The sequence below is a fragment of the Scophthalmus maximus genome, chromosome 10 (assembly GCF_022379125.1).
Source record: "Scophthalmus maximus strain ysfricsl-2021 chromosome 10, ASM2237912v1, whole genome shotgun sequence".
NCBI classification, from domain to species: Eukaryota; Metazoa; Chordata; class Actinopteri; order Pleuronectiformes; family Scophthalmidae; genus Scophthalmus; species Scophthalmus maximus.
The window spans coordinates 10581398-10595955 of NC_061524.1; the positions used below are offsets into that span (position 1 = coordinate 10581398).

The 14558-nt window shown below is 41.6% G+C and overlaps 1 protein-coding gene across 6 annotated transcripts in view; it reads left to right on the forward strand.

The window, feature by feature from the left end:
* The window catches only part of lyst (lysosomal trafficking regulator), a 52848-nt gene that overhangs the window by 8323 nt on the left and 29967 nt on the right, over nucleotides 1-14558 (forward strand). For 4 of the 6 annotated variants that reach the window (XM_047334849.1, XM_047334850.1, XM_035605575.2 and 1 more), the window contains 4 exons: nucleotides 3173-3264; nucleotides 8202-8400; nucleotides 10816-10906; nucleotides 11870-13976. In XM_047334849.1, the coding sequence (XP_047190805.1) occupies nucleotides 3173-3264; nucleotides 8202-8400; nucleotides 10816-10906; nucleotides 11870-13976 (2489 nt within the window). Of the gene's footprint in view, nucleotides 1-560; nucleotides 658-3172; nucleotides 3265-8201; nucleotides 8401-10815; nucleotides 10907-11869; nucleotides 13977-14558 lie in introns of all 6 variants that reach the window. The other 2 variants (XM_047334852.1, XM_047334853.1) reach the window with 1 other exon arrangement.

The following is a 14558-nucleotide window of genomic DNA, read 5'->3' on the forward strand; positions in this document are numbered from 1 at the left end:
TTCGTCACTACAGAGGGGGTCAAAGGTCAAAGCTTTCTTTCTGTTTACAGAAATATTTTGTTCTCTGGGCTTTGTGGATTTTCCTTCTAAGCTGTATTAATTGGTATTGGAAGTCCCTCCATTGTCGAATCATCCCGGCTGGTTTGTACCGAGCGCATTGTAATATTGGATTAGACCTTCAGAGAAAAAAACCCCAACAACTTTGTTTCTGGGAAATTAGTGTTCTCGTGAGCCACTCGTTTTTGCCTTTCCTGTACGAGGAATAAGACCACAACAGGTACGCTGATAACACAATGACGAACTCGAGTGATTGCACAGCTCCAGCGTTGCCCCGAGGCTTATTTATTAAAGTAATCACACTTTGTGCTGCCTTGAGGCTTTGATTTCCTGCCACTCCCCCCATTTATCTTTGCTCCCGACTGCTGCTGCATTTATTTCTGTCACCTTTTTACGTTATTATCGGCTTTTATGTTTTACCCCTGTCCTCTCCTGTCTCTCTCATGAGCCATGCATTTCTTTTTCTTCCTTTTCCCCCGTCTCCTGTGTGTGATGTTGTCCAGCCCCCTGGTATGCAGTGACTCCCACCCATCAGTCCCCCTCTCTGCTTGAGTGGGTTGTTGCCTCAGCTGTCGAAGTGTCACCCTCTCCTTGACCTTGGTGAGTGTGATGAGTGTGGTCCAACGCTGCATCTTCATCTTTTAGGACGCTTGACATCTCTAAATGTGATTATATTTACTAATCAATTTTGCGTAATTGCTTGTTTTATCTCTACCATTCTTAGTGGTAACATGTAGTGTAAAAACTTGCTTTGACAGTGGTGACTCAGGAAGGAAGTCGTCTCACCACCAGCTGGGTTTTGCCGTTACTGTAGCCTCTGGGTTGTTGTCATCAGTGCAACAGTTAGCAGCAAAAGCCAAAGTGTGACGGCCCGTCAGGCACCTGAATATCCGCAACGGAAGTTTCTCTCACATGTTTAAGTCACAGGGAGTGAGAAAATCTGTTTCACAGATATGGATGTCGGTCGTCGCAGTTTTAGGGCATGTAAACTAGAACACAGAAAAAAGTAAACGCACTATTACAGCTTTAAATTATGTCACATTTTCTCTTTACGTAGACAACTGTTTTACATCACTCACTCTCTGTCCGTCACTTTCTGTATGTTATGCCGGTAGATTCCATGATTGAGTACATTGAGTGGAAATCCGTGTCCTCGCAGCTAAATGATTTCCTGTGATGTCAGCTGTGACATAACTTGGCTGTATCCAAACAAATAGTACTGTAGGGAATCCAAAGGTACAAACTGATACTGGGATGCAAGCACACTTGTAAACACGTTTTTTTTTTGTTGTAGTTGATGCACATCCACATTTCACTACTACTCTCCAAACAACACTTGTCTGTTTCTTTGGGCTCGATGTTGCATGTGTTTCCTTCCCCCTTAGAACATTTGTGAAGCAGATGTTTTGAATATTCGAAACCTTGCATAATGTTTACGTCCTTGTTTGTGTGCTAGCCGTCCTCTTCTACACGGCCCACACTACTCTTGTTTGGCCACGTCAGTTGGCCACACTACTCTTGTTTGGCCACCGATAGTTAACCAGTAGTAACCGGCATGAAAAAACAAGTGGTAAATGTGTGTATCACGCTGATAGTGTGATCGTGTTTGTGAGTTGTTAAAAACATTGCTCCAGTGGTCAAACACTCCACGTGGGACTTTTAAAACGCACAGAAGGTGAATCGAAAACAATAACGTCTGGATGTAACGTGGACACATGACCACCATTGCCGTCACTGCAGATTCATTCAGGAGGTTTTTTACTGGGAACTGCTCCTTCCCAAAATAAACAGACCCAGTGATTAAAACTGGTCAAAACACTGAATGAAATAGTTTCATATTAAAATTCATTTTTTCTTTATTTCTCTGGGGCTGTTAGATGAACCAAGCCACCAGGCTCAGTTTGTTCCTCTGATAGTTTAAGATCCAGATGTCTCATGACTAAAATCCTTTGTCTGGTTTAAATATACATTTTAGATATGATCTATAGATGTTGCTTCAAACTGGCCAGCAAGTCAGTTTATGGCAGACAACCACGACGCTAACGCCTGCACAAAGGGGATATGATGTCAATGTCAGGCGAGCAAATATATAATATAAGATGATCATAGTTCTATTATCAGTCAATGGGTTAAGATCAACTAGCCTTATACTGGGGCCTGGTTTTTTGTAATTCAGATAAAGACAAAAGATGTTAAATAATATTGAATAAAATCATCTAAAAAGACGTAGTTATTTGCAGATACATAGTGAACCATATTCTGCAGATGTAAGGAAACATGTTTGTTTGTTACAGTCCCCAGCAAAAAATCACATCATCATTTCAGTGAAAATGAAAGTGGGAATTCCCCTCTAAAATTATGACTCGTATCGAAATCATAATATTGTATTCTTTTTCCCATCCTGTCAGTGCCACTGCGAGTCAGTCTGTATGTAATGTGATTGGCACTGTGTGGTGTCTACTCTTTGGCTTTGTGACCTAGACACTCCGTCAGGGATCAGTGTTGCCTGAATAAATCCTGTCATTGGTGTCCGATTAACAGAGGCATACAGCTCGCTCCTGTGTGGGGTAAGGGACGGCAGGACGCTGGCTTAGAAGATCAAACGTCTGCCGGGAAGGTATTAACACACTACCCGGGAACCGCTAATGTAGTTAAAAGTGGCCCGGTGACTCACTCTCTTGCCTCGCCAACTCCGGTGGTTGGAGATTCCCGCTCTGTGGTCAGAACCAGACTGTGACGCAGCTGACTCCATCAGTTTTACACTGAGATTCTCCATCACTTTTTAAAATGCTTTGCTGGCCACGACTATTGTATAAAGCACCAAGGCTTTACTTTGAATATGAATTTGGGGAATTTGTCCAGAGATGAAATGTAATCTCTAAAATATGACTTGTGGTTCTAGAGACTGAATGTTGTGTCATTTTGTCATCTGAATTGATAAATCAATAGTTCCACATGATGAAATTAGTGGATGTTACATCACTTTCTTATGAATAACATTTACAAAATGTAAAATCATTGACAGTAACGTCAAAATGGGTTATCAGAATTCATTTCTGTAATAATCTGGGTTGGATTCATATTGCCACTGTCATGTCTCTCTGTCTCTTCTCAGGTCAGCCTTCAGAGTCTGGAAAATTTCCTCTGTCTCTTCCACTATGTGCAGCATCACCCCAACCACAGCAAAAAAGATGCACTGAAGTTCTGGTAGGTCTCATTTAGGGCAATGGTGACCAGAGCTTGAATTGATGTAAGAGACTAAAGCTGTTTTCAGACATGAACGCCATAAGAGGAGAAATTGGGTCTTTTTTCATTTTCGTTCTCGCATACAGCTCAAAAACTCAGGAAAATTATCGACTCCAGTGCATGTCTGAAAGCAGCTTAATGCCAGTAGTGACATGAACTGGGTGCAGTAACTGCAAACACACCTGCAGTTGCTTAAGTTTCATTTTGTCTTGACCAAAGAAAAAGTAACCGCACAGGTGACAGATTCATGTCCCATCACTTCTGTAGAGGTTGCAGACCTTATGCAATCATGGTGCATTAGCTTTCGGTGTACTTTGCTGCATAGATTTACATATTGATGAGGAAAATTGTGGGACATTAGGCACCTCAAGTACTTCTATTTTGTATCCTGTTCAGTGTGAATAAGTCACACACACACAGACACACACACACACACACACACACACACACACACACACACACACACACAATCACAAAACACACACTGTCTAGAATTAAGTGAGTCCATTTGCATCCGTGAGCCATGTGTTCCCTTAGGCTGAAGAGTGATTAGTTGGAATGGGGTTTTGGTTAAAATGCCTGAAATAATGTCCTTGCTTAAGGCAGTTTCACTCTTTCGGAAAGTCTTAGACTTTTTCTTTTTCTTTAAGGCTGCAGTAATTAATTGCTTTGCTAACAGATGTTGTAGAGATTAAACTACAGTGGATTCCTCAAAAAATATCTTCCTGTCATCGTACTGCCATAAGTGCTCCTTTAGTTTGACTTAACACACAAATGTTATTTTTGTAATCCGTCTGTTTGTTAGTGTTAGTAATGTTGGAGCAACATGGACACAGGTTACCCCAGCTAAGCACAATGTTGCGTAAAAATATTTAAAAGCTACTGCTTGAACTAAACATTGTCAAATCTCTGGTACCTTTTGTAAAACAAAGACCTTCTATTGGAGTCAATCACCCACAATCAAAAATCATATTGAAAAATCGATGTATGAGGTGTATTTAGTTGCCATTAACATATTTCCATAATCAAAAAAATATCCAACTCATTGGAATCTTGAGTTACCAAACTAAAGGACTAAACTCCACTCGTTCACTCATTGTTTCATTGGAAACAAACATTGTCTATTGATGCAGTTGAGAGTTTTGATAAACCACATTCGCCTTGATGTCACCGTTCTGCACAGCTCTGGACATTGTATTAACTTTGCACTGGACGCACACTCTTATATGAGCTACGTGCTAACCCAGACAATATTTGAAGGTTATCCATTGCTGAAAATGTCGGATGAGCTCTAATAAAAGCTTTGTCCTCACACCAAAAGGGTTTGAGCTGAGTAAAGCCTCTGCTGAGTATATAACTGTTGACAAACATCACAATAATTGGCCAGAGAGGAAACACAAAATTTGACTTCTGCTATAGTGGGATGCCTTTTTTTTTTCAGGGGAAGATGCCATGGAAATCATTATCTCTGTTTACTAAGTCTCTAATCGCTGTGTGATTATGATAAGACAGCTGGAAGGAAGGTTGCACAAAGCTACAGAGGAATTCGTTAGAATACTGTGTGGGTTTGTTTTTTTCGAAAGTCTTGGGACGATATCTTATCGTATAATCTCTTTTCTTTCTCTGAATTTGTTGGCAGTGAATTTCCATCTGCAAGTAACTCTACTGTACAGTATTTAGTTTCATGATATATATTTAGATAATACATGTGCAATATCTCCGGGGCCTGAGTTTATTGCATGTTAGTTTGCCAAAGAAGACCCAAAAGTACAGATGATTAGTAAAACACACACACTCACTTCAATATAAATTATTGTAATTACTACATGTTAATAGGTCAAACCTTTCAGCCAAAACATACCTGATATCTGCCTGATAAGGTCACATTGTCACTTATTCACTGATACAACCAATTGGACAGTTTCATTACAGTACAGTCCACCAAAATATACCGTATATATTAGAGATAATAAACATAAAAGATAGATGTGATCTTGATTCAGCAGACGGTCGTGTTTCACCCATCCCAAAGCTGAGCTAAATTTTAACTGAGGTTTAATGACACTTTGTAACCTCAGATTACATTTGACATTTGTGCAGCTTTGTATTTATGGGACTTGACTCTACAAACTGGGATGTTTGGGATGTATCCTTCTCCTTCCTCCGCCATCATCTTCCTCTTGTTTCATATTAATCTTTTGACTAAATGCATATGTAACCCTGTCATTTTTCATAATGCTGGAGGACGTTTGCTCTTTCTTATCTAGCAAGGCTAGTTCTGGTGCATATCTTACTATCTACTTCTATTATTTTCTCTGTCGGGTAGAATCTCCTCAGTGAATCATAAGAAGTTGAATTGAACTGTAGTGGAAATGTCCTGAAAAAAAGTATTATCTCTTTAAAAGAGTGGAAAACATTTAACATAATGTGTTTAGCCAAATATTTTGTGGAAGCCTTGTGGTCTCAATTAGAACTAAGAATAGAACTGCAATGAATAAAAAAGAGTTATCCTTAAATGCAAAAAATAACATGGTTTGTGCATCATTTTGAACACATCTTTATAAGTGAATTTCCATCTGCAAGTAACTCTACTGTACAGTATTTAGTTTCATGATATATATTTAGATAATACATGTGCAATATCTCCGGGGCCTGAGTTTATTGCATGTTAGTTTGCCAAAGAAGACCCAAAAGTACAGATGATTAGTAAAACACACACACTCACTTCAATATAAATTATTGTAATTACTACATGTTAATAGGTCAAACCTTTCAGCCAAAACATACCTGATATCTGCCTGATAAGGTCACATTGTCACTTATTCACTGATACAACCAATTGGACAGTTTCATTACAGTACAGTCCACCAAAATATACCGTATATATTAGAGATAATAAACATAAAAGATAGATGTGATCTTGATTCAGCAGACGGTCGTGTTTCACCCATCCCAAAGCTGAGCTAAATTTTAACTGAGGTTTAATGACACTTTGTAACCTCAGATTACATTTGACATTTGTGCAGCTTTGTATTTATGGGACTTGACTCTACAAACTGGGATGTTTGGGATGTATCCTTCTCCTTCCTCCGCCATCATCTTCCTCTTGTTTCATATTAATCTTTTGACTAAATGCATATGTAACCCTGTCATTTTTCATAATGCTGGAGGACGTTTGCTCTTTCTTATCTAGCAAGGCTAGTTCTGGTGCATATCTTACTATCTACTTCTATTATTTTCTCTGTCGGGTAGAATCTCCTCAGTGAATCATAAGAAGTTGAATTGAACTGTAGTGGAAATGTCCTGAAAAAAAGTATTATCTCTTTAAAAGAGTGGAAAACATTTAACATAATGTGTTTAGCCAAATATTTTGTGGAAGCCTTGTGGTCTCAATTAGAACTAAGAATAGAACTGCAATGAATAAAAAAGAGTTATCCTTAAATGCAAAAAATAACATGGTTTGTGCATCATTTTGAACACATCTTTATAAAATTATTAATTGACAAATGTAGTACTTTTTGGTGACCTTACAATGTCGACAACAGACAGTAATGGTATTCGGAATGATAAAAGAATAGAATTCAAATAAATCACTATGGTTTGGAGTTCATAGACATGCAATTTGTTGACCTTTTTTTTTAAATAAAACGACAACAACCCCAAAACAGTTGTTGTAGTGGAGAATAACAGAGGCAGTTATTGTGAGTGAAGGTTGATTTCAGAGGTCTTGTGCAGGGCCGTGGGGGCTCATCAGTATTTCCCAAGACCAGTCCCCTCACCATGTGACATCACATGCTTTCATGTGCTACGCTGATCTGCTGCGAATCTGGAAAGCTTCCATTTGAAATTCCAATTTAATGGAATTTGTGCTGCAGAACAGAAAATTCAGTCAGCAGTGGTGTGAGGAGGTATGCAGATACAGCCAGCAGAACTGCAGTTGAGCTTGGAGCATACACAAGATGACTGGAAGGAAACTGTTTGGCCCAGTAACATTCGGTAAGGTGATAGTGACCGTGATGTTTCCAAGGCGAGGAATTTATGTTCTTTTGAAAGTGATGATTTTCTTTTCTCTGCGCCTCTTGTCTTCTTACATGTTCTTGTGTTCCAAGTTGCCCTGAGCCAGAGCTTCAGAAATGTAAACATGTAAAACTCTTAATTGGTTACTGTGTGATGGAATTAGTTATGGCTCAGTGTCACGTCTTTATTCATGTCAGCTTATCGTCAGTGACTCTGAGAAGACCATGTGGTTGTGGCAGACGTGAGCATGCTTGCTTAGAGGCACACTATGAACGCTCGTCGTAGGAAAATTCTGTTTTAGCTTCAAGCAACAATCTAGATTTTAAGGTTTGACTCTACGTTGTTGTAGTAACTTGAACAGTGTTGTCAGCTTAGGCCTTGTGAGCGTGCTGGCTTTGGCTTTTTTGTGTTGTGTTACTCAGTTGGTTGTGGTATTCAGGCTTTTCAACTTAACTGACCTTGACATAATGATTTAACCACTGTTATGTCACACTGTGTCATCTATTACAGATGAAGTCCCAAGCAAATGTAGGCACGCTTGTCTTTAAACTCCATTTTAAAAAATCTTATTTTTTTAATCATTTGTTTGTCCCTTTTGTGGCAATAACTCCTATTAGTCATCTCAACCTAGTTTTTGGTTTTGTTGTTTCCTGAAAACCAAGTGAATTCTGAATTCCTAATATGCTTTCATCACAGCAGGAGTCTGATTATGTTTTCTTTACACTCTCAAGATTATCTTATGGTTTTACTTTAAAATGTCATTATTAATCCAGAAATGACACCATATTGGTTTTATTTTCCCCTCATGGGGGGAAACCAGAGTGTGGGAAATGTGATTGTGCCACAGGTGCATGACACTTTATGTTTCATGTCTCTTGTAGCTCAGATATGAGTGGGGCCAGTAACACTTTGGCGAGGGAGTTCCTGACTGATGTACATCAACTATGCAGTGCGGTGGCCCAGAGAGCAGAGGCGCGGGAGGAGGATGAGGAGGAGAGTCACATGGTGGCACTGGGGGAGTACCTGGTCAGGGGACGGGGCTTCCTGTTGCTCAGCACTCTGGACTCCATCATTGACCAGGTAAGGAAAAGCTAAAGCCAAATCGCATGCTGTGTGCTTTTTACTATGTGGTAGGAGCAACTAAAGTTGAAGACTACCGCTGTTGTGGCTTCAACTAATGTTCGGTCAGTTAATGTTGCAATTCCCTATTGCACAAGGAAGTGGTAAGCTCCCCTGCTGTTTTAATTGAGAAATTAAATCCTGAGGTGAAATCAGTTAAATCCACACTTCGCTGTGGGGCTGCTGCTTTTAGTTTAAAATCCTGCCTCACTTTAAAAAAAAATAAAAATAAAATAAAACAGCATGATCATTTCAAATTTCTGCCCATGGGCCAGTGTGACCTTCTGCGACGTATCTCTGCTCATCAAGGAAAATGCAGACAGAGTTTCTGATAGAGATACAGTGTAATGAAGACACATGATAAAAGCAACAAGGACTACGCAGACATCAGGTGGTCAGATTGAAGGGATATTTAATGACCACAGTGCAATAAAATTCCATAGTGAAAAATTGGTTATGCACGGATAATTATTCTAAGCTTTCAATTTCCACTGCAGTTGGATAACTTTTTTTTTTACAGTAGGAGTTGCTTTTATTTCCACCTGAATTCAGTCGGAAGTAAATGAATGCCGCCTGTTTTAATTTCCACTGTCACTTTTCAGCATTTTATCCAATTATTATTTCCACCACACGGCCAAAGTTGTCTATGTATTTGTAGTCGCCGTTAAGACTCCCCCTCTACATCTGTGGCTGTTGTTAATACAATTTGCAGGGTGGAAATACACTCCGCTGTGGCCAACTGTCGTATGATTCTCTGGTTGATTGCACAATGTTCTCCTGCTGCATGCAAGATGTTGATGCTGATGACTGAGATGCTCTTATCCATAGTGAATTACTGGTCATTAACATGACAAGTGGAGCGTAGTGTGGAACAAGCACAAAGTTGAAAACAATATGATTTCTCATTGTTAGAGTTTGGCGTCATCCTTCATCGGTTCCCTGTTGCATGTTGTTGCTGCTGCTGAATCATGAATCAAGCTATCGCAAGCTTATCGCAATACCACGTTAAATCCATCAGTCACGTCCACCGCAGAGTCAGACTCGGAAGGGCGATAGTTTCATAATGATACAAATTATACATAGTATATACAACAGGCACGCAGGGTGTGTGCGTGCCTGTTGTATATACTATGTATAGTTTGTATCATTATGAAACTTTGGCAGGACTGCTGTCGCTCTCTCTCGCTCTCTCTACCTCTGGAAGCCTAAAGTTTTCAGCATTCGAGCAGATCTCAGCCTACACTTGTTATTTTGCACGCGCACACACGCGCGCACACACACACACACACACACACACTGTTGCTATTACCTGCTCCCTGGTATTGCTGATCCCCACTAATGTGATACACTTGTCCTGTTTTCCCATTCAATTTAATGCATTATGTAGAAGTGTGTTATCACACGCTACAGCTCATGTGCGTCAGCTGTGGCCTGAATAAGTCAAGCCTGTAATGCCTGTAATGACTGATAGATTAGCAGTATTCACAATTCAGTAGAAAATGTATTTTTTTGATCCATCGTGTTATTAAATAATCCACACATACACATTTTTTAATGCAAAGATAACAAGACTCTTATTCATTAGATTTATGAAACAATTTTCACACATAACCTGGATTCCTAAAGGCATGTTCAAACATTATATGAATTTCTTTGGTCATGGATTTCTTTTTATCTGTTTGTTAGTTTGCAGGATTACGCAAAATTGATTTATGTATTTCCAGCAAACTCGGTGGTGGAATGGGAATAAATGCCTTGATTTAAGAATATTTGGTATATTTGGCAGGCGGACATTTATGAGTGTGTACAATTTGGTGCAGAGCAATCTTTTCAGATTTCCTCCGTTGTTTATTGTTGTTAAACTGTAGCTGTTCTAGTTGTTAATCGTTTTAAAATCGTTTTAATCATTTAGGTAAGTGAGTAAACCATGGCCAGCAAGCTGATTTGTTTTTAATTAACACATGAAGGAACTGGTTCTCTCTCGTCTGTGAGAAATGCCCTGGATAGATCCCCTGGGTCACAGGAGTAAAGTTGTCATGTAGGTGCTACATTGCTCTCTGTGACACTTGCGCAGGACCACGAACTAACTAGTAAACTGAATGCACACAAATGAATAAATAAATAGCTCATGGGTTCTATGGAGTTGTGGAAAGTTTATAAATTAAGATACAAAGCAAATCAAGTGTGTGATTTCTCTTGGTAGAAAGTGGTGAAACCCCAAAGGGGACATTTGTTTTAAGTACAGACAAGAGTGTGTCCCGGAGGGAGTGTCTTAATGTGAAATGAGAGTGTGACCAAAGTGTGGGGGGGGGGGGGGGGGTGGGGGCAAGAAGGCATTCTAGGTAATCTCACTGTGGCTTTTTTATGACCTATCAGGAGCTGACCTGTCGAGAGGAGCTGCTCACTCTGTTACTGTCTCTTCTGCCGCTGGTCTGGAAGATCCCTGTGCAGGAAGAAAAAGCCCCAGGTATGTTTTCACAAATACTTACTGTTACTTGTTCACGTTTAATCTTGATGCTAACAGCACATACCTCACACTGTCCTGCTTTAATGGCATGTGACCATTTCTTATCATGCTCTGTAACTAATGATTCCCATTTCCATTCTTCATTTATGCGTATAAAATTAGCTATGCTATTCTCTGTGATGTGGAAACAATAATGTGATCTGTAGAGAAGAACAGAAATGCAGATTGTGTTTCGTTGGCCAGAAATGTGTGTTTTATGTATATATATATATATATATATATATATATATATATATATATACACAAAAATTGTTTCCATCATTCTCATAATTCTTTACAATATATTGCTGTCCGTTACCAGCAGTGTTTTAACATTATTTTTGGTGGGTTTATATGAAAGCCATGGAATGTGTGCACATTGACTTTTGCTGTAAAATGCGTCTGTGATGTGCTCTTCAAATTATTTATTTTTATTCATAATTTTGTACTTGGTTGCCACTGCAAACTGTGTTTACTTTACTCAATTTGAGATGGATGAATCCATTTAGCTAGTGTTTTAGTGTTACAAAACATAAACAGTCACACAAGAGGAGAAGATGTGTGGTTGCAGATGCCTGTGACCTCAGGATGACACCGATATTTAGTACAGGGCTGCTGATCGTCTGTAACATGGACCCTAGACATTTTTACTCTAATTAATTTCTACGTGCTAAAGACTTTAAACACACTAGAGAGGCCATCGCTGTTGAAAGGCAGCAAAGCTTTATGTTCCTCATCTTATACTCTTATACTTTTAAGTACGAAATCCAGTGTTTTTCAGGGTAGTGCTTAAAGATTGGAAGTCTCACTTACTAAACCCTAATGTTACTGAAGTGCATAATTTTACAGTCTGGGAGTACATTTGGTTCTGTATGTGAATATGTATGTTCGGAATAAGACTGACAGATGTTTGTGTGTGGACAGATTTCACCCTGCCGTCCCTATTGGAGGTATTCCTTAGCCGGGAGGTGAAGGCTGTCCCTCTCAGAGCAGGACAGAAGAATGCGACAGATGAACAGAACTCCGGGAAGAGGTCCCGTGTTGGCAGTGGAACCTGGAAGTCACGAAGGTCGCAAAGAGCAGCGCAGAGATACTCTGTAAAGGATGCTCGCAAGTCTCAGGTTTCTACCTCAGATTCAGAAGCAAACTCTGAAGACAAAGCAATCCCAGGCCCAGGTGGTTCAAGGAGTCGAAGATCCCATGGTTCTGCCATCAGGTTAAGCTGTCAGCATCATCGTTCAGAGGCCTCACAGTTCACGTCCACCGCCAGCACTACCACAGAAATCATGAGTGCACTATACCCACATCCCCGAGCCCCTGGGTCCCAGACAGTGGACACTGAAACCCTGACAGACCCAGCTGCAATATCAATATTTAACCGCATGGAAAACTCACCCTTTGATCTCTGCCATGTGTTGCTTTCCCTCCTGGAGAAGGTGTGTAAGTTTGACATGAACATCAACCACAACCCTGGTCTTGCGGTCAGTGTTGTACCGACTCTCACTGAGATCCTAACTGAGTTTGGAGATTGTTGTGGTCCAGGGGGACGTGGTGGAGGTGGAACAGGGGCAGAGGAGCTTGCTGGTGGCTGGACCGAAGAGCCCATCGCCCTGGTCCAGAGGATGCTATTACGCACCATCTTGCACCTGATGTCAGTAGATGTGAGTCAGAGTGAAACCCTTCCGGACAGCCTGAGACGCAGTCTGACAGACCTGCTGCGAGCCACCCTCAAAATCCGGAGCTGCTTGGACAGGCAGACTAACCCCTTTGCACCACGGCCCAAGAAAACCCTGCAGGAGGTCCAGGATGACTTTTCATTTTCCCGCTATCGTCACAGGGCATTACTGTTGCCAGAGCTTCTAGAGGGAGTACTGCAAGTGCTACTGGGTTGCCTGCAGGCTTCCGCACCCAACCCCTTTTTCTTTAGCCAGGCACTGGAGCTCATCCATGAATTTGTCCAGCACCGCGGCCTGGAGCTGTTTGAGGCCACAGTGCTGCGGCTGGAGGGGCTTGGCAGGGCCAAGGATTCTGAAGTTGGAGGCGAGGCTTCAGAGAGGTTACGTGGTCTCATAGCAGGGGTCTTCAAGATCATTAGCGCCGTGAAGAAGGCAAAGTCGGAGCAGCTGCATCAGTCCGTGTGTGCCCGACGGCGTCATCGTCGCTGCGAATATTCACACTTCCTGCACCACCACAGAGACCTGTCGGGTTTGCCCGTCTCTGCGTTCAAGCAGGCAGCCAGACGCAACCCCTTTGAAGAGGATGGAGACGGCAAGGAAGGGATAGAGGGTGATGCAGTGCGTTACCCTGAGCGCTGCTGCTGCCTGGCTGCCTGTGCTCACCAATGTTTGCGGCTTTTGCAGCGCCTCTCCCCCAGCGGACCAGCTGTACTACAGGTACTTGCTGGGGTGCAGGCCGTCGGAATCTGCTGCTGTATGGACCCACGCTCGGTTGTAGCACCCTTGCTGCATGCCTTCCAAGCTCCAGGTCTGCGTAGTTACCAGTCTCATATGCTCAGTGTCCTGGGTAGACTGATCCTAGACCAGCTTGGCGGAGGGCAGCCCTCAGATAAAGCCAAACTGGCCTCCTGTAACATCTGCACTCTGGACAGCAGCCAGCTACCAGGCTTGGAGGAGACATTACAGCATGGGGAACCTTCAGCCGTTTCTACTAGTCTGTGCTACCGCTCCCAGGGTATCCTGCCGAGTGGAGGGGGGGCAGAGGACATGTTGTGGAAATGGGACGCTCTCGAGGCCTATCAAGAGCTCGTGTTTGGTGAGGACTGGCAGCTGAGCCAACAGATAGCTGGCCATGTGTGCCACCTGACCCTGCGGGGCAATGCTATTGTGCAGTGGCAGCTCTACACACACATCTTCAACCCCGTGCTTCAGAGAGGAGTAGAGCTAGCCCACCATGCCCAACAGCTGGGGGTTTCCACTGTCTGTACTCAGGTCTGCAGCTATCATACACAGTGCCTGCCTCTGGAGGTACTACTCATATACCTGCAAACGTTACCTGCCCTCCTCAAATCAAGGTGAGCTGTTTTACATCAGTCCTTTTCTTTGAGCATCTGTCTTGTTCTTTTTAGAGGTTGTTTTAATCATTTGGGGTTTTCCCAGTACTTGTGGACTGCATTTTTAGGTTGTGCCAATATGATTTTACATTTTTTTTACTGCAGCTGCAAACTGTCCAAGAAAAATAAAAGTTCTCAGTAAATATGCACAAGCCTCAATAATCTGTGTTTAGTGTAATCTCTTGTTCCATGTGTTTATTTTGAAAAATATAATTTGTCAGCTCAAAGTAAGAAACCTGAACCACTGGAACATTGTTTGTCATTAGATCTTTCTCTCCAGGTCATTGCTAATTGATGCTAATCTATAATTTATCGCAACTTTGTGAACTGACTGAAACTCTGAGGATTATTCACTGCTTATATAACACTGTTTCAAATACACGTGGCTGGTAGAAGAAGGAGCTTGTTGTGTTTGCCTGGTTAGGTTTGACATTTGGCCTGTTAAGGTTGAATCCCGGTTCTTGCTCAACTCATGCTGGCAGAGGTTGTATCCCTTTGTGACCTTTAACTGGAACAGTGGGTGTAGAAAATGGATGGATTGAT